Raw genomic sequence first — 23154 nt, forward strand, 5'->3', positions numbered from 1 at the left:
TCTTGGAGATTTCACTTTAATTATTGTGATTTCTTTCATGCATCTCAATAATAAGCAAATCTACATATGCTTTGCCAATCTAGAAACAAAGGATTTATCAGTTTAACACATTTTGCACAGGACTCGTACAAAAAGCAGCGCCTTCGTCGTTTGTGTTATTGCAAGAACAAAATTGCATAGACTGTTTGCTGGCACTACGTGAATTCACCAAACAATGCTTCTGTCTTATCAAATAGTTCAAGTAATTCCTTAAACTGAATTTCACACACTAATGCAATTTGTACTACTAGCAAATGTTTACATGTATTAAGAGAAAATCGTAGAGCTAGGAAATATTAACTATTACATGATCAACATACTGAGTAACAGTTCAATGGTGCAAATAAATCCTTTTGATTTTTTTTAGTTCACTATATGGCTGACTTCCAAATGTCATTTCCAGAACATTTAGTTTAGCTCAAACACGTCTGTTGAAGGTAAAATTTTAATTGTGCTCTTTTGCTTTTTTTCCTTACAATCTAGAATTCTGGATGCAAATGTGTTTCCCAGATTACGGCGATGGTTTTTAAAATCTTGGAAACTCTGCTACAAAACAATATAAAATTCAGTGAGAATAGCCAGAGAAAATATGGCATAGGTAGGTGCTTTATTGACAGACATGACTGTATTCCTGGCAAGTTGAATACCGACCAGCTGCTGACAAGTAAAGCTTTCCATCTGGACAAACACAGATCTCATAGAGTTCCTGAGATCTATCAGATCCACCCCTTGTCCCTTCAGGCAATTTGGGCAGCCGCACAGTTTCAGCATCAAGCAGAAGCTGTATGGGAGAAAGCAGGACAAATGGGTTTGTTAGAGGTAGCAGTAACAGAGTTTAAGGGGTTACATTTTCAGAAGCATCTAAATGACTTAGGCTATTAAGACCCATTTTCAAAACTTAGGCACTTTGACTGAGATCCTCAAAGATATTTAGGTATCTAAATCCTATTGACAGTGGGAGTTAGGCACTAAGGCCTAGATGCACAAAGGTACTTAGGCACCTAAATCTGGGGTTAGGGGCCTAAGTCCCAGTTTTAGGGTCCCCTGCAATTCACTGAACCCTGTGTTCACCTAACCTCACTCGGTGCCTGCAATCTTGTAATCAGAGTTCCCTCAGCATCTATGTTTCTGTCTCTGGGCATATGTGCTGCTGCCTCACTCTAAGCATCCAGGCACCTGTCTGCTGACCAGGTCCCAAAGAGCAATTCACAAACCAGGGAAGATAGACATTTGCTCCCCTAACTCACATGTGCGGCCCAATCTGGTAGGCATGCTCAGAGGCTGTCTACCAGATCAGGTCTCTCAGATAAATTCACACAAAACAGCTGGCTGGGGAGATGAGGAAAGGAAGAAGGAAAAGCACTCCTAGCAACTTTTAGCCCAGTGGTTAGGTTTATCACCTGGGATGTGGGAGAGCCTCAATCCAGCTCCCCTTTCTACCTGATGAAAAGAGAGGATTTGAACAGGGATCAGCCAATTTTCAGGCGAATGCTCTCATTACTGGGCTATGGGATATTCTTATGTGGTGTTTTTTCAATCTCTCCTGCTTAAGTTTCACTGTGGATAATTAGTTAAAGAGTTAGTGAGGGAGGGGAACAGAGTGAGAAAGAAAACATAAGTCTGAGAGTGACTCTATTGCCTGGTGGTTAAGGCACTCTCACCCAATGTGGGAGGCCCAGAATCCAGTCCCCCTGCTTCAAAAAGGTGGTTACTCACCCTGTGCAGGAACTTCAAGATGGTGTCCCTATGGGTGCTCTGCTCTAGGTGCGCTTGTGCTCCATGCACCTCAGATTGGGGCATCTGTCTTGCCTGTGCATGCACTCCCTGCAGTCTTGTGCTCTGCATCAAGGCTATATAGAGCTGTGCAGGCAAACCATCCTCAGCTTTTTTTCTACTGTAAAGAACTCCAAAGGAGAGGAGAGTAGAGCGGGTAGTGCAGCACCAATAGGGGGACACATCTCGCAGAACCACAGTTACTGCACCGAGTAAGTAACCTCTTCTTCGAGTAGTGGCCCTATGGGTGCTCCACTCTAGATGACTTTTGAGCAGTACCCTCTACAAAGGGCTGGGTCTTCGGCACTGAGTCTAAGACCAAAGACATAACAGTAGAGTCAAATATGGCATTAGAAGCTGAGGCATGAGTAACTGCATAGTTCAGCAAATGTATGAATGAAGGTCCAAGTCATGGCTCTACATATTTCCATGGTGGAAACATTCTTAAGAAAGGCTACTGAAGTAGAGGGGGATCTTGTGGAGTGAGTTAATACTCTAGAGGTAGCTTGAAGCTCCTGAGACTGATAGCAGTAGGTAATTCAGCCAGATACCCATCTAGGAGTCTTTGCCTGGGAATCAGAGATCCCTTAGTTCTGTCCACAATGGAGAGAAATAGTCTGGGAGATTTCCTAAAGGGCTTAGTTCTATTTAGTTAAAAGGCTACTGCCCTCCCGACATCAATGTAATGTAATGTAATGTCACATCTCCTTTATCCAGGGGTGGCTTAGGGTGGAAAACTGGAAGGTGGATAGGTTGATTCATGTGGAAGTCTGAAGATACCTTTGATAGGAACTTGGGATGCAGTCATAGTGTGACCTTATTCTTAAAGGAGACTGTGAAGGGGGGGGTATGCCACCAGAGACCCTTTCTTACCCACTCTTTGAGCAGAAAGAACGGTTACTATAAATGCAGTTTTCATAGACGTGTAGAAGGGAGCAGGTGGCCACAGGTTGAAAGGGAGGCCTCGTATGATGTCTGAATACCAAGTTGAGGTCCCATGTGAGTGTAGGGCACCTGATTTGTGGGAAGAAGTTATCCAATCCCTTGAGAAACCTCCTTATAGGATGAGTGAAGATGTAAAAACCTTCTACCATAAGATATAACATAATAGCTGCCAAACACATATTTATGGAGTTTAAAGATAATCCTGTCATTTTTAGCTCTAAAATGTAATCTAGTACAAACAATAATAGGGAGGATGGAAGTGAAAAATATTTTAGGTCACACTAGTGTTTGAATTTCATCTACTTTTAGGTATATGTGTCACAAGTAGATTCTTTCCTGCTATGTAACCACACTCTTTTCACATCCTCAGAACAGGTTGTTTCTAACCCCGTGAATTGTGCCTTGAGTCAAAGAACCCCAAGGGTTGGGGTGACGGATTTGACTGCCATCATGAGAGAGGAGATGGGAGACAGTCCAGAGAGTGATCAGTTGACAAATAGTGACCTGAGTGAGATAAGGAAACCATGTTTGTCTTGGCCATGTCAGAACTACAAGAATAACATTGTCTTTGTCTTTCCTTATCTTGAATAGCACCTTGGATATCAAGGGAGTTTGGGGAAATGCAAATAGAAGACCTAGACTCCAATGAAGCAGAAAGGCATCTTCAGGAAGTGGTGACTGCCTTTCAAGTACAACTGGGAGCACTTCTTTTACTTGGCTGTGGCGAACAGGTCCATCTATGGGATGTCCCAAAACTGAAATATGCAGTGGAGTACAGTGGGATCTATCTTCCATTCATGATATTGAGGGACACGCCTGATGAGGGCATCCACTGTGTTTTGTACACCTAGAAGGTAAGCTGCTGAGATGCTGATCTGGTTTCATATGCACCAGTTCCAAAGCCTCTCTGCTTTGATGCAGAGGGAAGGCAATCTCACTCCCCTTTGACAGTTTATATAACCCTCACTGATCAGAGGGAGGAAATGGATACAGGCATTTCTGATTGCCCTGAGCTCCAGCAAGTTAAAGTGCAGAGTGCACTCAAGAGGAGACCACCTGCCTTGAATAGTATGAGGGTCTAAGTGAGCTCCCCATGCCAGTACAGATTCATCTGTTGTTACTACTGATGTTGGGGATGGCTGAGTGAAGGGGAACCCTGCACAAACATTATGAGGGTTCTTCCACCAAGTTGAAGGATATTTTTTACTACCCAAGGCATGGAAAGTAGCGTGTTTAAACTCTGCTTGGCAAATAAACAGTTCTGTGCCATTCTTGGAGGCAGCGCATGTGAAGCCTCACATGTTTTATTACTATGGTGCCAATCTCCATATGTCCCAATAGCTGAAGATAGTTTCTGGCAGATGTTTGAGGGCTGATTTGTACTGTAGTGACTAAACTGATTAGCGTTATGAACCAGTGTGAAGGGAAGAATGGTTTGGCTGGTACTGCATTGAGGTAAACTCCTATGAACTCCAGAATTTGCACCAGGGTTAAGGTGGAATTTAAGGTGTTTAATTGTAGTCCCAGCCTGAAAAATAGGTCTACAACCCTCTAAGTGGCCATTGAAGCTTCATTGAGGGACCGCTTTTGAGCAAGCAATCATCATAGTATGGGAAAATCAGCGATCCTTGTCTGTGAAGATGAGCCACTACCAGGGAAAGAACTTTTGAGGACACTCAGGGTGCAGACAAGAGACTGAACTGAAGCATTGTGTATTGAAAGTGCTCTTGACCCACAGAGAATTGTAGGAACCTTCTCTTATATGGAAATAAGCATCTTGAAGGTTGAGGGCCAAGAACCAATCCCCTGGGTCCAATGATGCATTTATTACTGCAAGAGTTATCATACTGAACCTCTGAATCTTTATAAATCTGTTGAATAATATTAGATCTAGAATAGGTCTCCAACTGCCATTCTTTTTTATAACCAGGAGGTACCTGGAATAAAATCCCTTCCCTCTGGCATGTACAGAATGTCAAGTAATTTATTCTAGGACTCCTAACCTCTTTCAGTGGAATTTGCAAGGAGTCACCTATCCTTTATTGAGGTCCTGGAACTGTTTAAAATCATTGGCCAAGGACAGCGGAGGAGGCAAGACAATTTCATCTGGGGAAGAGGAAGAGATATTACTTGTAGGGATAGAGAGTTGCAGGTTATAGAGATTTCTTTGTCCAATCTCACTTCCTGCTCCTCAAAGGTCTCTTGTGGATCAGGAACCCTACAGAGAAAGGCTGGTGAGGATTGTCTGTTCTTCTCCCGGGAAGAAGCATTAGGGGACCTGGATAATTGTTGATGGTAAGTCATCCAAGGGTCCCGGTACGGCCACTGAGGCAGTACATAAGACATGGGAGGAGGAAACCAAGGGTGTCCATACCAGCGGGTGGAGTGCATCTCTCACAAAGATTGTCTGACTTTTTAGAGTTCTCAGGATAGAAGATTCCTTGATAATGGAAAGGAGAGCCTTGGACAGTAATGTGGGAGACTGATGAAAAGTCCCCATCATCTTCCGCCTCCTTGTCACTTCATAGAGGTGGAGCACACATAGAGATAAGGCCGAGAGGTGCTTGGTACTGAGAATGCGTCAGTGCCAAACTGGGGACATTCAGGTGTTTCTGTTACTGCCAAGTCTGAGGAAATCAAAACTCTTGCAGTACTGTAACAGTGGATGGTACTGATGAGGTAAGTTGGGTAGAGGTAACTGTGGCAGAAGGCACCGATGGTACTGAAAATCTCAGGTGCTCTGATGCGTGGCCAGTAGGTGTTGGTCTAGCCCTTTGCAAAGCTGAAGTGCTGGGTACCGAGGTCTTGGTAGACTGTCAGAAGAGTCCAATTCAGAAGAACTGGTCTTCTTTTCTCTGCTGCTCCAATTACTCAATGATACCAATCTTCCAGAGCTGGAACCTTTAGGATTCTTAGGCCTGTTGGCAGTCACAGTATCTAAAGAACCTACAGTCTCATGGGAAATTGGTAGGTGCCAAAGCAGTTGTCTGAATTGGAGACTGTCTCTCTGAGGTAGATTCTCTACCCAGAGAACTTAAAAAGACCACTTTCTAGAGTCTTTTTAACAGGAGTCCAGAGATTTCTTCTTCAGTGCTGTAGGGCATTGCTGTGCTGAGGAGGTGGAAGTGGCTGACATGTTCAGAGACCATTGTATGGGGGAGGAGGTCCCCCTGGCTGGGGTCAGAAGCTGGTCAGAGTGAGGTCTCCATTACGAGGAGACGTAGTTAAAGTTCCTAGTTCTTTCTGGCCCTCAATTTTAATTGCAGACATAAATTACACTTTGGGGGAACATGTGACTCCCCAAGGCAGCAGACAAACCAGAAGTGTCTGTCTCTGACCAGGATAGCCTCTCGGCACGAAAAGCAGCATTTAAGCCCAGGAGAACCAGGCATACCCTCCCAGGGCTGAAGTTCCCCTGAGGGGAGAAACAAAATATCAAAAAGCAAAAAATAGGTGAAAGGACAATAGTCCTTATCCTAAAAGTATAAGTAAAATCTTTTAAAAGTTTTTTTTTAAACGCTATAAAAATTATTACAGCTAACTGATGAAGGAAATTCTAAGAACTAACACTAACTAACTAGTAAGAATGAGATAAAAATACAGTTGAGGTAAGTTCAACTTGAACGCTGCTGAGGCTCCATCTCAGGCCAAGGCGGTTGAGAAAGAATGGTACCAGGCACGAGGCTGCAGTGGGTATATGCATGGGCTGAACAGACAAAGCTACCTAAAATCTCTGATCTGAGGTGCATGGGGTGCAACTTCCCACTTACGCCATGTATACACTAACATTTAGGTTGGTAAAAATGTTGTCACTGAGGGGTATGAAAAAGCACACACACCCCTGAGCAACATAAATTTCACCAGCATAGGTGGTAGCGTGCACAGAGCTGTGTCAGTGGGAGAACGTCTCCCACCGACATAGCTACTGCTGCTCATTGGGGGTGGTTTAACTACGTCGATGGGTGAGCTCTCTCCTATCAGCTCAGAGCGGCTACACACGAGATCTTACAGTGCATTGGTACAGCTGTGCTACTGCAGGCTCTCTAGTGTAGACATAGGATTAGGATACTGGCTTTTGTGAGTCACAGTCTAAGATGCCTGTCTCGCCTCATTCATGATCGATGGAGCCTAGGCACCTAAGGCAGACTTTGTGGATCACAGTGCTGATCCTGTGATTTTCTAAATGCCTAAAAGTTAGGTGGAGTGACACTCAGCATCACAACACCTAAATACCTTAGTGAATCCAAGCCTAAGTGCTTTGGAAAAATCTCATAAAGGTGTCTATCTGTAGGCACCTAAATACCTTCAAAAATCTGTCCCTTAGATCTCATTGAAAGTCAGTAGGATTTAGGCTCCTAGGGGGCAAGATCCACAAAGGGACTTAGACATCTATCTGCCACCTTAGGAACCTAAATCCAATATTTAGGAAACATTCAGCTGCCTTTAAAGCCTGTTCGTCAGGTGCCTAAGTTTTCGCCAGTGGGCATGCGCAAAACCATCTAAGTCCTAACCCCATCAAGCTGCTCAGTGCCCTAGCTCCTGCTTAAGTTCCAGCGGGATATTTAAATGAGGCGTTCCCTGGCCTGTCTTGCTTGTGGGACTCAATCGGGTAGCACACCTACCAGATCAGGCCTGCATAAAATACACTGGGGATACCAATATCAGGAATTTTTCAGGCTATGGCATATGTGTGTTCCTGAATACCCAACAGCCAGGTAGTCACCTGAGATGTGGAGACTGTTTTCAAATCCTTGCTCTGCCTCATTTGAAGCAGGGACTAGAACAGAGGTTAGCAAACTACGGCCCTCGGGCCACATCTGGCCCATGGGACCGTCCTGCCCAGCCCCTGAGCTCCTGGCCTGGGAGGCTACCCCCAGCATCTCCTCTGCTGTCCCTCCTCCCCCACAGCCTGTTCCACTATGTACAAATACTCATTGGGGCAGAAAGAGAAAACATGAGAATGAATGCTAAGGGCTCTCACCTAGGAGACCAGTGGTCTAGTCCCTGCTCCAATGAATATGTATTTTATCAGTGCCTAATTTGTGGCTGGGGCACCTTTAAAGGCTTGGCAGTTCATCACCCCAGCACCTCTGGGCTTACTGCATCAGTTATTAAAGTAAAAAAAATTGCTTTAGCCCTGGCACCTTACTCCTTGAGCCTGGCACCTCTTTCATTACAAATTAAGCACTGTAATTTATACATAGAGGATCTGGTTCAACAGGAGAGATTGAAAAACCCTATCCCTGACAGTCTGATGGTTAAGGCATTCACCTAAGAGATAGGAGACCTGTGTTCAAGCTGCAAATCAGGAAAGCAGGGAATCACACCTAGGTTTTTCCACCTCTGAGGTGAGTGCCCCCATCAGCGGGCTACTGAGTATAAAGGTGGACACCACCACCCCTTTAGTCTTTCACTAGAAAGGACTGACCTGTCTTAGGCACTTAATTCCTTTAAGATTTTTGTCCTAGAGTCTTTTCTTGCTTCCACTGAAATCAATGGCTAAAGTCCACTGACTTCAATGGGAGCCGGAGCTGGACATTTGTCTTCTTGCATTTCATTATGTATTAGGTTATCACTCTACCTCTCATGTTCCAGAACTACAGAAACTGCATGGAACAAAGCAGAGAACTCACTTCATAAAAAAATAATAATAATAAAATAAAAAAATAAGCGCATAAGCGCTGTGCTAGGATAGAAGTGACTTTTTAGCATTTTTTAAACACCATATCATTTTACATTATTATTTAATCCTTGCCCTGTAAACAAATGTATTATTATGGCATCATTATCTGGCACTATCAGCATTTTTGCTAAAATCTAAACAATTATAATATAGTTACTTTAAAATGACTTAATGACATTGATGGCAATATCAAACAGCATCAATATAAAACACAATAAAATATCATTTATCATACTCACCACTCCTTCACTGCTATGCAATTTGATATCCATCTGAGAGAGAGCTTCAATATTGCCAGCTTGTGCTTTAATATTAATCCCTTTTGGTGCATCCATGCTCAAAGACCGAGTTGGTGATTCCAATCTGAAAGCAAGTAGAGGAAATCTGGCTGTAGCATATTCTTAAAAAGTTTCTTTATTTTGTAAAATAATTTTTAAAAAAACCTTTGAACTTATAAAACATTCTGTGATAGTGATGTGAGGAATTCTATAAAAGATGATAGGTTCCTATTTCTTTATGCAGACTTGAAACAGTGGGTAGTTGTTTCAAAACCAACAGAGTATCCTGTGTGACAGTGCAGAAAGAACTCAGGATCATACTATATGGTGCTTTAGGCACAAACACTGCAATTTGCGTTCCTAAGGTGTAGTTTTCAGTGAGACCATAATTGTTCTGATACAAATATTCATATTTGAAAATGCATTTTTATAATCTTTATTTTCACTTGATATAAACCAAAACATTCTAAACACAGTTGGTGAAATCCCAACCCAGTTAAGTTTTGCCATTGACTTAAATGGGGCCAGGGTTTCAGGATTTCACTTGGTACATTTATGTGCTTGCTGTAAGTAGCCTAACATCTGAAAAATACTTGAAATTAATCTGCCGAAAATACTCAGAAATAACTACAAGTAATAAAGTTAAAGTCTAACATACACCAAACATATTATATAACAGTACCTGTGCAAACACAGTTGGTGCCACAAGGTGGCAGGAAGGGACCATAGTAGCTGAATGGTTGCCTCCTTGGCTCAGCTACATGGAATTAATAGGGTTCTGTTTGTAAAAGAGATCAGGATTTTTCCCACTTTTGGATATTTGGCATTATTTACAAAATTAAACAAGAAGATCAGAAACAATAATGAGGTTTGATTTCAAGCAATGCTTTCCATTTGCTCATTAAAAATCCAATACAAAACACATTGCAATAGGATATGTATGTATTTTGCTTTTTTCTGTGATTACCTAGTTAGGACCAGGTCATGTCAGAGCATCGGTACCTTTCAAGATCAGATCCTTGTGCACCTTTGCATTATTAGCTAGTTCTTCTTAATGATAGCAGACCCAATGTTAGGCCCTCAGCCATAGTTACACTGGATGATACTGAACTCAATTCTTCCTGCCTGTGTCCTTTAAAAAATAGTCTGTTTTAAAGAAAATGAATAATATAATGGCTCTGATAGTTTCTTCACTAATTTATTCCCTTAGGGTTGTAAACAGGAAAAAGAATTGAAATCTTGTTCTTATTTGTACTGTACTTTTTTTTTCTTCAAACAAATTATTTCAATAATAAAGGCCTCTCCCCTTCCTGATGGGGAACAAAGTGTCTCTCTTATAGTGGAGGGAATAAGGAAAGATCTCTTTTCCCTGCTTGGTTGGCTAGAGAGCCTGTGGGGGTGAAGGAAAGGAGAAGGGTTTCTCAGAATGACTGGGAGTTGACTTTTGTTGGAGACGAAACAGGCCCCCATTAACCAGTAGATGGCTCCGAAGGCTTCACTGGTGTTGAAGCACTTTGTGCCATAGGTTTAGTTAGAGCAGCCAGTGCCAACTGTGTGGCTTTGGGCCTCTCTTTGCTGGTATCATGTGACGGTACCATCTTGCATGGTCCTGTCCTCTTACGGTCCTTCGACTTATCAGTAGTGCCGATACTGCAGGTCTCTGGGTGGTCACTGGAGCTAAGTCTCTCAGTGGAAGATGTTGAGGCTATTGACCTTGCAGGGGACCCTTTTTTGTGATGGTTCCTTGGTAGGTGAGCTCAGGGTTCATTTCTTGCTTTCTTTTTACAGCGCGTGGCAAGTGCGGGGCAGCAGTTGATGGCGACTGTTGCACAGGACAGGTATTGGGGCCAGGGTCTGAGTCTGGCCACAATGCACTCAGTGTCGGGTCTAGCCATTTCACCGCCCCAAGCACGGCGGCACGCCGTGGGGGGCGCTCTGCCACTCGCCGGTCCCGCGGCTCTGGTGGACCTCCCACAGGCGTCCCTGCGGATGCTCCACCGGAGCTGCAGGACCAGCGGACCCTCCGCAGGCACGCCTGCGGGAGGTCCACCGGAGCCGCCTGCTGCCCTCCCGGCAACCGGCAGAGTGCCCCCCGCGGCATGCCGCCCCAAGCACGCGCTTGGCGCGCTGGGGCCTGGAGCCGGCCCTGAATGCACTGTCCATCATTAACATTTTTAGCTTCAGGTTATGGTTCTTTCAGGTTCATGCCTTTAAGCTGAGGCAGTCTGTGTATTTCTGTGGTATTTGCCCCTCTCCTAAGCAACAAATGTACCATGAATGCCTGTAACATACAGCGATGGTCTCATAGCAGGTGAGGTACCTATTAAACCCCGGGAATCTTGGCATAGCCCCATGTAGGGGAGAACTTCCCTGTAGAGAAGAACATAGAAAAAAAATACTATTCTAACCTAAGGAGTAACAGGGAGGAAATAATTTTTTTTCAGGAGGGAAAAACTAAGAAATGGAAATGAGTATCAAGTATAAACTTTTAACAGAAACACTAACACTAGTAAAGGCAGTAAAGACTTTCCTGTGAAGGGTTTTGCTAGAGATTCTGTCCCTTGCGAAGGGCGGCTGAGAAGGAACTGAGGGTGGTTGGACCGAACAGTGCTATATAGTTGCTGCTCACAGCGTGAGATGGGGAGGATTTCCCCATCACCCACTGCTATTGAAGATCTCTGATCCTACACTCAGGGACACAAGTGCACCTCAATTAGAGTACCCATAGGGACACTGCTCAAAATAAAATTAGTTTTTCTCATACTTGTTGAGGACTAGGGGTGGGGTGCCTCAAGCTGGCAACGTTTTGTACATTTTAGGAGCAACACCTAAATATTTGAACCCGGCCCTTTTTGCTGTCTACACAACCTTGTAGAAAGAGTACACCTGGGGCAAACACACTTTTGAGACTGTTGCCTAGCTTACAAGTAGTCTTGCACAGAATACAAATGACCACAGCAAAATCAACCAGTGGTCTATCTAATTCATTATTCTGTCTTTGACACAGATAAATATCAGATACTTTAGTGGGAGGCATAAAATCCCCAGAATACACAGAATATATCATGTGCAGGGAGTAAAATTTCTCTGTCTCCAGCTGGTGATCAACACGCTGAAGAACAAGCGTATAATTGTCATCTTGAATAGTGTAATTGCAGAAGCTATTATTCATAACTAATTCTTTTTTAAAAGCTATTTGCCTCAAGAATAGCTTATATACTATGCAAGTAATAAACAATGAACTTTAAATCTTCTTTTGAGCTATTAGTAACTCACGGGAGCTCAATTTTGTGCCTTGGATAACAAACTACACTAAGTACCCATTGTGTCAAGTATCAGAGGGGTAGCCGTGTTAGTCTGGATCTGTAAAAGCAGCAAAGAATCCTGTGGCACCTTATAGACTAACAGAGGTTTTGGAGCATGAGCTTGCATCTGATGAAGTGGGTATTCACCCACGAAAGCTCATGCTCCAAAACCTCTGTTAGTCTATAAAGTGCCACAGGATTCTTTGCTGCTTGTAAGTACCCATTAAGATAGCAGCTTTTTGGATGCTTAGTTACTGTAGTTTGACTTTTTCCTGATTTCATCTAGAAGAGCTATATATCTTTCCTGATACCTTTTAAGAGGAACATGATGTACATATTTGCTTCTGTTTGTTGAATCAGGGTCATTTTATATGAAGGGCATATATTGTATTTGGAAATATTCCAGTTACGTTTGCAATTACATATTCCAATAAAAATCAATTTATGTGAAAGAAGAAAATAATATTATGGCCTTAGTTTTAAAAAGTTTATGTACCTGCAATTAATTGAAGGTTCAAAGATACCTCAAATCCCAAAGGCTTTGTCAATATTTAAGTTGTATCATAACTATGAATCTCTCTCTATTCTGTGTTCATCAGCATAATATCTCAGCACCTTCAACTACCAAGAGGAAGGACATGTTGTTTGTGTGTTTGCTTATTGTAGGAAAGCTAGGTCTAAGAAGGCTATATTACATATTGAACCAAAGACAGTTTAATCTGTGGACATGTTAATACGCTCTGAGTATGAATTCCACAGTATCATTATTATTTTCATTTGCTGCAAATTTTTTGCCAAATAATTTTGAATAACAGAAATTGTAAAAATCATATTCTGTGGCCATGGCTCCCCAACATTCCAGCCTCTTCAGGGGTCACCTTGAAGAAGAATTTCTGGACAAAAGCTCCATGAAACCAGGTATAGCTGAGATACATCAATGACATTTTTATCCTTTGGACAAACAACCTAAACCCCCTCGTAGATTTCCACCACAACTTCAACAACCAGCAACCATCCATCAAACTCTCTCTAGACCATTTACATACCAGCATCAACTTCCTGTATACCACAGTCAGCTTCAGCAGTGGAACCCTACAGACAACTATATACAAGAAACCCAGAGTCACCACACCTACCTTCACAGTTTGAGTAACCATCCCAAACACACCAAGAAATCTGTTATCTACATCCAGGCCCTCAGATACCACAGAATATGCTCCAAGGAGAAAGTCCAGGAAACACACCTTTACACACTTAAAACCGCCTTCACCAAACAAGGATGCTCTATCAGAGACATAGATTGCATCATGGAATGGGCCACCCAAACCTGCTTCAGTACAAAAAAAAATAACCCTCCAACTAAACAGTCGTAGCCGTCACCTTCCACCCCATACTGGAACCCATATGGGGTATCATTAAACAATTACAACCCATATTCAATGAGGGGACCACATGCCTAAAGAAATCTTTTCCAAACCCCCTCTTCTGACCTTCAAACAACCGCCCAACTTCGCCAGCTTTCCACAGACCAGGACACACCAACTCAAAGTGTCACCAGACGCTGCCAGGAAATACAGACATATCTCCACTGCTACAATGATAAAAAAAAACCCCAAAACACATCTTTCAAGATCCATGAGTCCTATACATGCCTATCACACCATGTGGTATACCTCATCCAGTGCCCTAAATTCCCAAATAACAACTATGTGGGTGAAACCAGACAATCACTACACTCTCGGATGAACTCACACAGAAAAATGATAAAAGATAAAAACAATGTATCACCCACAGATGAACAATTTTCACAAAATGATCACTCCATATCTGACATCTCAGTCCTTGTCCTCAAAGGAAATGTGGACAATGCCTTCAAAAGACAAGTCTGGGATCTTAAATGCACAACTTTTCTAGAAACTAAAAATCATGTTCTTAATAAAGACACTGGATTTATAGTTTATTACAACAATCTGTAATCTCCTGAGCCTGCCGCCCTTCAACTTTTTGTACTATGACTGCAGGGGTGTTAATGGGTCACTTCACCTTGAATGGTCCCTTCGAATATTTATTAACTACTACCGCTAAACAATTTGTTCCACCTTGTATTTTGTTGTAACACTCTGAGTACCTTTCCCAGACCTGAAGAAGAGCTCTGTGTAGCCTGAAAGCTTGTCTCTTTCATCAGCAGAAGTTGTTCCCAATCCTTTAATCATTCTCTTGGTCCTTTTTATCAACATGATAACCCAACCAAAAAAGAAAAAGAAAATATACTATATGAGACATAATTCATCATTTTCTTTGGCTGCTTTAAAAGATTCAGAATCTCTCAACTTTCACTTCAAGTAACAATTCCTAATGAAATGAAAGATTTAAGCTAGTTTGACTTTAATCATTTCTGAGAATATCCCAGTTAGATTCACTATTGTTGATTCTGTTCTACCTTCTTGGGTCTTCAGGTTGTGTTAAGGTTTATTGTTCTTCTTCGAGTGCTTGCTCATATCGATTTCAATTAGGTGTGTGTGCGCCGCGTGCACGTTCGTTGGAAGATTTTTACCCTAGCAACACTCAGTAGGTCGGCTGGGCGCCCCCTGGATTGGCACCACTATGGCACTGGATATATACCCCTGCTGACCCAACCGCCTCTCAGTTCCTTCTTACCGTCTATGTCGATCGTTGGAACTGTGGAGTGCGGTTTTACTGACCTCCACCTCCCTAGCTACTCGTAGTTCTCTAGTTATTTTTGTGTATATAGTTCAAAGTATATAGTTATAGTTAATTCTCATCGTTCATAGTTAGTGTTATAGTTAAGAGGGGTTTGGGGATTAGCCCCTTCCCTGCACCCGGTGCCGGGGCCCATGCCCAGTTCACCGAGTTTCAAACCGTGCTCGGCCTGTTGCAAGCCGATGCCGACAGGGGATCCACACGACTCCTGTCTTAAGTGCCTTGGGGAATCTCACCTGGCAGATAAGTGTCGCATTTGCAAGGCCTTTAAGCCTAGAACAAAAAAGGAGTGGGACTCTTGGCTAGAACAGCTCCTCATGGAGGCGGCTCTTACCCTTCAGCCTTCAGCACCAAGCGCTGGACAATCAGCGGGCAGAAGCGCCTCCTCGGCACCGGACCGCGCCGGTACTGCCACGGCCTCTCGGCATCAGCCGTCACCGGCACCGAAGTCGACTCGGCACTGCTCCCTCTTCCCGAGGTCGAGAAAGCCTAAGACTCCTGCTGCTTCTGCGCCACCTGCACCACAGCCAGACAACAAACGACACAGTCGATTCCGGTCCCACAAGGGCCGTCGAGTCCGGTGCCTGTCAGCTCCCCGGGGCGAGCCTTGGTTGAGCTTACTATCCCCTCCATGCCAGAGACATTCTCAACAGCGAGGGATCTGATTACCATGACAGAGTCGACGCTGCCTCGTCCCCCGGGACTGCCGGTGCGGGTAATAAGTCTATTGGCAAGCCTGCCTTGAAAAGACCATCCTCTGTTGGCACAGCAGAGTGGCACCATTCACAGTCACGGTCCCGCAGACATTCTAGATCCCGTCAGCGCTCCCACTCCCGACGCTGCTCGCAGTCCCGGCACCGTTCTCCTCATTGGTACCGGTCGCACTCGCAGCACCGTTCAGTATCCCGTTCGCCGGCCTGCTACTCTCAGCACTGCTCCAGCTCCCAGCACTGCTCCAGGCGCCGTGACTCCCGTAGCCACTTCTGACATCGAGCCTCGAGATCTCGGTCAACCTCCCGGCACCGCTCCGGTCGCAGGTCCCGATCTCATTCCTGGTACCGGTATGCCTCCCTGTACCGGTCCCCGATGCCGAGTAGAGAAAGGTCCGCTAGAGACAGAGACTCTGCCCAGGGCTTTTCAGCCCCTCCATGGCCATCCAGATACGCATCAGTGTCCTCCCACGCAGACAGCTCTTATGCACAGGACCGCGATTCCGATGTGCCCACCAGAGTCTTCCAAGAGACCCAGGCCCAGGACCAAGACCCCCATCAGTGGTTATTCTGGACACCTTGGATGTACCACCAGGCCCAAGGTGTACCAGTAGTTTCATCCCGCTCTGTCTCATCAGAGCACCAAGTGCCAGAGGCGACAGTTAGCCGTTCCCCTCCGACTGCTACGGATGAAGCCCCAGTTCACCCATCGGACTCCCAGGTTCCACTGGACCAGGAGGTCGCCCAAGAGCAAGAGGCCACACAGGACCCACTCGTCCCTGGCATCTCCTCTTCCTCTTCTCCAGATGAGGCGGAGGCAGGAACATCCTCCTCGGGCCCTCCTCCAATTGACCTGAGAGCCCATCAGGACCTCCTGAGGAGGGTAGCACTCAATATGAACCTCCAGGTGGAGGAGGTCCCAGAGATAGAGGACCCAATAGTGGACGTTCTGTTAGTGGATGCCCCCACTAAAGTGGCCCTACCATTTATTCAGACCATCCAGGCCAATGCCGATACTATATGGCAGTCTCCAGCCTCTATCTCTCCTGCGGCCAGGGGAGTCGAGCGTAAATATATGGTGCCCTCTAAAGGGTACGAGTACTTGTATGTCCATCCTCCTCCCTGCTCACTAGTCGTCCAGTCTGTTAATGACAGGGAATGCCATGGCCAGCAGGCGCCAGCCCCGAAATCTAAGGAGGTTAGGCGAATGGACCTACTCAGCCACAAAGTGTACTTGGCAGGTGCCCTACAGCTCTGAGTGGCAAATCAACAAGCCCTGCTTAGCCGCTATAATTATAACACCTGGGCAGTGGTGGGTAAGTTTGCGGAGCTACTCCCTCAAGACTCCCACCAAGAGTTTGCTGCCCTCTCGGAGGAAGGGAAAAAGGTGGCCAGAACTTCCCTCCAGGCCTCGCTGGATGCAGCTGACTCAGCAGCCAGGACTTTGGCCTCGGGTGTTGCCACGAGGCGCATCTCATGGCTTCAGGTTTCAAACCTCCCACCAGAGCTGCAGTATACCATTCAAGACTTGCCATTTGATGGTAAAGGCCTCTTCTCAGAAAAGACTGACCTCAGGCTGCAAAGCCTGAAGGACAACAGGGGCATAATGCGTTCTCTCGGCATGCATATGCCGGTGACCCAACGCAGGCCTTTCCGTCCCCAGCCTCACCAACCATACTCTGTGCCTAGACAAAGTCAGGACTTTGGCAGGCAGCGCGACCGAGGCGGTCATAGACGACCATCAGGACCCCAGGGGGGGCACTATCAAGGTCCCTCGAAACCACCACCAGGACCAAAGACGAACTTTTGAAAGTGCGCCCGAGGGCGGTGTGCCAGTTACAGGCCAGGATCCCTCTCCTCCCTTCTCCAACCATCTCTCCTACTTCCTCCCGGCGTGGTCCCAGTTAACTTCAGATCGCTGGATCCTACGCATGGTGGAGTAGACGTACCCCTTCCAATTTATTTTAACCCCGCCCTCCCACCCTCCAACCCTATCCCTCTTCAGGGACCCCTCTCACGAGCAATTCCTCTTACAAGAGGTGCGGACGCTCCTCGCCATGGGAGCTATAGAGGAGGTACCAATGGATGAAAGGGGCAAGGGGTTTTACTCCTGTTATTTCCTAATCCCCAAGTCGAAGGGAGGTCTCAGACCTATCCTAGACCCGCAAGGACTCAGCCAGTTTATGATGAAGTTGAAGTTCCGCATAGTGTCCCTGGGGACCATTATCCCGTCCTTGGATCCTGGAGACTGGTACGCCGCCCTCGATATGAAGAACGCATACTTTCACATTGCCATTTTTCCTCCACACAGGAGATACCTCCGCTTCGTAGCTAACCATCAGCACTTTCAGTTTACGGTCCTGCCGTTAGACCTTTCTACAGCCCTGAGGGTATTTACAAAGTGTATGGCCGTAGTCGCCGCCTACCTCTGCCGATGTCGGATACACGTTTTTCTGTGTCTGGATGATTGGCTCATCCGAGGGGCCTCTGAGACACAAGTCACCCAGCATGTGGGCATCGTCAAGGACCTATTCACACGTCTAGGCCTGATGATCAATATAGAAAAATCCACTCTGGTTCCCACACAGAGGTTAGACTTCATAGGAGCTATCCTGGACTCCAATCTAGCCAGAGCCTGCTTACCATAGCCGCGGTTTCAGGCGATGGCAACAATCATCCGAGGTCTACAGAATTTCCCAACAACCTCGGCTCGCACTTGTCTCAGTCTCCTGGGTCACATGGCTGCCTGCACATTCGTAACCAAATACGCCAGGCTCCGCCTCCACCCTCTCCAAGTTTGGCTCAACTTGGTATACCGTCCAGGCAGGGACCCAATAGACACGATAGTCACCATTCCCCCGAGCACCCTAGGCTCCCTAGACTGGTGGCTAACTCCCTCCCTGATGTGTACAGGGCTGCCGTTCCATCCGCCCCGACCCTCAATGTCCCTGACGACGGATGCGTCATCTCTCGGCTGGGATGCTCACCTCGGACACCTTCGTACTTAAGGCCTCTGGTCATCTCAGGAGTTGGCATTACACATAAATGTCCGAGAACTGAGAGCAGTCCGCCTGGCGTTCCAGGCGTTCCAGCAACATTTACAAGGCCGTTGTGTCTCAGTGTTTACAGACAACACAACGGCCATGTACTACATAAACAAAAAGGGAGGGACACGATCCTCCCCCCTTTGTCAGGAGGCCATCCAACTCTGGGACTTTTGCATAGCCCACTCGATAGATCTGGTAACGTCCTTTCTCCCAGGGGTTCGGAACACTCTGGCGGATCGACTCAGTAGGTCCTTCCTGTCTCACGAGTGGTCGATCCACCCAGACGTTATTCATTCTGTTTTCCATAAGTGGGGATTTCCCCACATAGACCTGTTTGCTTCCCGCGCGAAAAGGAAATGCCAGATGTTCTGCTCCTTCCAAGGTCTCTCCCCGGGATCAATCTCGGACACTTTCCTGATGCCATGGAAGAGCCAGCTCCTTTATGCCTTCCCACCATTTCCGCTGGTTCACAAGGTCCTGCTAAAACTCTGCATGGACAGAGCGCGCCTCATCATGATCGCTCCAGCGTGGCCCAGGCAGCACTGGTACACCACGTTGCTCGACCTGCTGTGGCAAAGTACCTGTCTCTCCTCTCCTAGTTCAGTCCTCGTCAGCCTTGGAGACACAGGCTTGAGCAAAGCAAAAGCCCTTCACAGTCACGCAGGGTCTGTCTCTTCTCAGTCAGGCCCTTGCTCTGTTTTCTTCTCCTTCTGGGGAGAGTGCAACCTGCCTTGCAAGAAAAGTTTTTAGAGTTCAGCTGCCTCTACTCGCTGGCAGCTATTCTACTTCTCTCCTCCCCCCGCTGCTTCCCTGCCAAGGAGGGTTTAAAAAGGTCTCCAGCCATTGGGGCCAGCCGAAACTAATTACCTCCCTGGTAACCCCTGTTCCAGCTGAACCTTATTCCTCCATGGTTAAGCCTTCTGGGACTAATTACTACCCCACACTTGGTAGCTAAGTGTCCTGAGTTTGCCACACTGTCGATAGCCAACCCAATTATCCTGCCACTTCACCCAGACCTCATAACTCAGGACCACGGCAGACTTCGCCACCCGGACCTGCAAGCCCTTCACCTCACGGCGTGGCTGCTGTGTGGCTAAACCAGTCAGAGTTACGTTGCTCTGCATCAGTATGACAAGTCCTCCTGGGTAGCAGGAAACCTTCCACCCGGTCAATGTATCTGGCCAAGTGGAAGCGTTTCTCCTGCTGGTGCGAAACACATAATCTTACTCCCACTGAGGTCTTGATCGCCTCTATTTTGGACTACCTCTGGTCTCTCAAACAGCAGGTCCTAGCAGTATCATCACTGAGGGTACACTTGGCAGCCATCTCTACCTTCCACCCAGGGGAAGGTGGCCATTCCGTGTTCTCACACCCTATTGTTTCGAGGTTCCTCAAGGGCTTCGAACGCTTATCATAGAATCATTAGGGTTGGAAGAGACCTCAGAAGATCATCTAGTCCAACCCCCTCCTCAAAGCAGGACCAATTCCCAATTAAATCCCCAAATAGCCCCCTCAAGGATTGAACTCACAACCCTGGGTTTAGCAGGCCAATGCTTAAACCACTGACCTATCCCTCCCCCCATCAAGTACCCCCAAGTACGCCGCCCAGCCCTGACCTGGGACCTCAGCCTGGTTTTAACCAGACTTATGTCTCCCCCGTTTGAGCCGTTAGCAACCTGCTTGCTACTCTACCTGTCTTGGAAGACAGCTTTCCTCGTAGCCATTACATTGGCCAGACGAGTCTCCGAGCTTAGGGCTCTTACGGTGGATCTGCCGTATGCTGTGTTCCACAAGGACAAGGTGCAGTTGCAACCACACCTGCCATTCCTCCCTAAGGTGGTTTCGGCCTTTCATGTTAACCAGGACATCTTTCTCCCGGTCTCCTTCCCGAAGCCACACTCAATGCGACGGGAGTAACAACTGCATTCCCTGGATGTCCATAGAGCGCTCGCATTTTATATTGAGCGGACAAAACCCTTTCAAAAAACACCTCAATTCTTTGTTGCGATAGCAGACCGAATGAAAGGCCTACTTGTTTCCTCTCAGAGGATCTCATCTTGGGTGACGGCATGCATCCGCACTTGTTATGATTTGGCTCATATTTCCCCAAGCCACATCACCGCGCATTCTACCAGGGCTCAGGCTTCATTTGCCGCCTTCCTGGCTCGTGTACCTATCCAGGAGATATATTGCACAGCTACCTGGTCTTCGGTCCACACCTTTGCTTCACATTATGCTCTGGTTCAACAGTCCAGAGATGATGCAGCCTTTGGCTCAGCAGTTTTACATTATGCAACATCTCACTCCGACCCCACCGCCTAGGTAAGGCTTGGGATTCACCTAACTGGAATGGATGTGAGCAAGCACTCGAAGAAGAAAAGACGGTTACTCACTTTTGTAACTGTTGTTCTTCGAGATGTGTTGCTCATATCTGTTCCAAACCCACCCTCCTTCCCCACTGTCGGAGTAGCCGGCAAGAAGGAACTGAGGGGCGGTTGGGTCTGCAGGGGTATATATCCAGCGCCATAGCGGCGCCACTTCAGGAGGCGCCCAGCTGATCCACCAAGTGTTGCTAGGGTAAAAATCTTCCGACGAACGTGCACGCGGCGCGCACACACCTAATTGGAATGGTTATAAACAACACATCTCAAAGAACAACAGTTACAAAGGTGAGTAACCGTCTTTTTTCCTTTGTACATGATACATAGCTATAGACTATACCTCCATGGACTAATACACTTTTTACTACAAAAATATTTTCTTAACCCAAAGCTAATCAGTAACTGACAGAAGGAGAGATCATGAGCACAACCTCATATTCAAAAGCAGACAGATCTCTAATAGACATATCACTAGCAACAGATGTTTTATTCATGTAGCAGCAACTTAACCACCTTGCTATTTATATAAAAATCAGGAGTTATTCAAGCTTGAAAAATACTGCAGAATATTGCATGAATATTCCGCTCCAATTTCTGAAGATAATTCTTTTCTGTCATTCCGATTTATATTAGCTTTCCTTCACAATTTATACAACTGAGTTTTACTGCCTGTATCTTCATGGAAATAAAGTTTCAAGGCTGTATATTGTTATTATTTATTATTTTGAGTCACCAAAAAGCAAACCTGCTAATCACATCTCAAACAAAGACATGGCCTCTTGCCCTGAAGAGCTAACAGTTTATGCATTGCTTGGCTTATCAGCAAAGTTTTTATAGTCCTCGTCACAGTTATCTGTGAGACTCCAGTCTTCCTTGGAAATGTTTGCTCTCTGATTTGACAGCTGTAGTGCTGTCTTCTCCACCTTTTCGTTGAAGTTGAGCCTTGCTCTAAGCAAGTGATGGTCACTACTGGTGTTGAATTATGGCACTACTGAGATGTCTTGCATAGGCACCGACTTCTTCTGTGCTGGTGGGTGCTCAACCCTACTCTGCCCTGACTCCACCCCTTCCCCCCCATTCCAACCCCTTCCCCAAAGTCCCCACCCCAACTCCGCCCCCTCCCTGCCCCTATTTGACTCTTTCCCCAAATCCCTGCCCCGGCCCCACCTCTTCTCTGCCTCTTCCCCTGAGTGCCATGTTCCCATTCCTCCATGCTCCCTCCCAGAGATTGCTATGGCTGTTTGGTGATGGCAAGTGCTAGGAGGGAGGAAGGAGTGGAGACTTGGCATGCTGGGAGGTGGCAGCGGAGGAGGAGGAGGTGAGGCAGGACGGGGAGCTTGGCTGCCGGTGGGTGTAGACCACCCACTAATTTTTCCCCGTGGGTGCTCCAGCCCTGGAGCACCCATGGTGTTGGCACCTCTGATGTCTTGTACAATGCACCACTAATCAATCAGCATATAGTTGATCTTGTTCTTGTTCTTTGCACTGAGTGCAATCCATGTCCACCTTCTCTTGGCCTTCTTCTTAAACCAGTTGTTACCAATGAACATTCTTTGGTCTTTGCCAGAGTTGCCAGTCACTCTCCTCATGGAGTCCATTTGCTGATGCCATACCTTCCAATGAACTTTTTGCCTTCTTTCCCTCTTCCGACCTTAGCGTTGAAGTCTCCCATCTCAATCATATATATGGATTTTTGAGCGACGGTTTCCTTGAGCTCCTGATAGAATTCTTTCTCATCATCATCTTCACTTGTGCTTGTGGGAGCATATATCTAGATAATCTTGAGGGCGCTGTTCTTGTTCAGTTGGAAGTATAGCACTCCGATGCATGATGACTTTGAACTTGCAGGAGATTATTTTTGAAGACCATTCCTTGTTGACGATAAAACCAATTCTCTATCAGTTCTCACACCTTTTCCCAACATGATGATACTTCTATCTCTCCACTTCACTTCCATCTTCTTTCTTCATTGTGTTTTGCAGAGACCAAGGATGTCACTGGCTGTCCGTGCCTTCTCCTACATTAGGTGGTTGATCAAGACATCCCTCATCAATGTCCTGCAGTTGTAGGTACACACTGAGAAGGCAATTCTTTTTCTGCCCCCTGAGATTCTTAGCAGCTTCTCATCAATTGAACTCTGCATCACCACCATAGAATGGATCGAGGAACACACAAGGAACTGGGGCCCATTTATTTCTGTTGTTTTAGCCATTTCTGTGCTCTCAGTGGCACGTTTGCCTCCTCAACTTAGCTAGCACCCAACCTTAAGAAG

General features: G+C 46.1%; 1 protein-coding gene across 5 annotated transcripts in view; it reads right to left on the reverse strand.

Annotated features, from left to right (window-relative positions):
- Nucleotides 1-23154, reverse strand: part of SGCG (sarcoglycan gamma) — a 186140-nt gene continuing 162986 nt past the window's right edge. For all 5 annotated transcript variants that reach the window (XM_050937309.1, XM_050937304.1, XM_050937307.1 and 2 more), the window contains 2 exons: nt 8680-8803; nt 1-820 (listed from right to left, as the gene is read on the reverse strand). In XM_050937309.1, the coding sequence (XP_050793266.1) occupies nt 647-820; nt 8680-8803 (298 nt within the window). In that variant the 3' untranslated portion in view covers nt 1-646. The remainder of the gene's footprint in view (nt 821-8679; nt 8804-23154) is intronic.

Source organism: Gopherus flavomarginatus, chromosome 1 (assembly GCF_025201925.1).
Source record: "Gopherus flavomarginatus isolate rGopFla2 chromosome 1, rGopFla2.mat.asm, whole genome shotgun sequence".
NCBI classification, from domain to species: domain Eukaryota; kingdom Metazoa; phylum Chordata; order Testudines; family Testudinidae; genus Gopherus; species Gopherus flavomarginatus.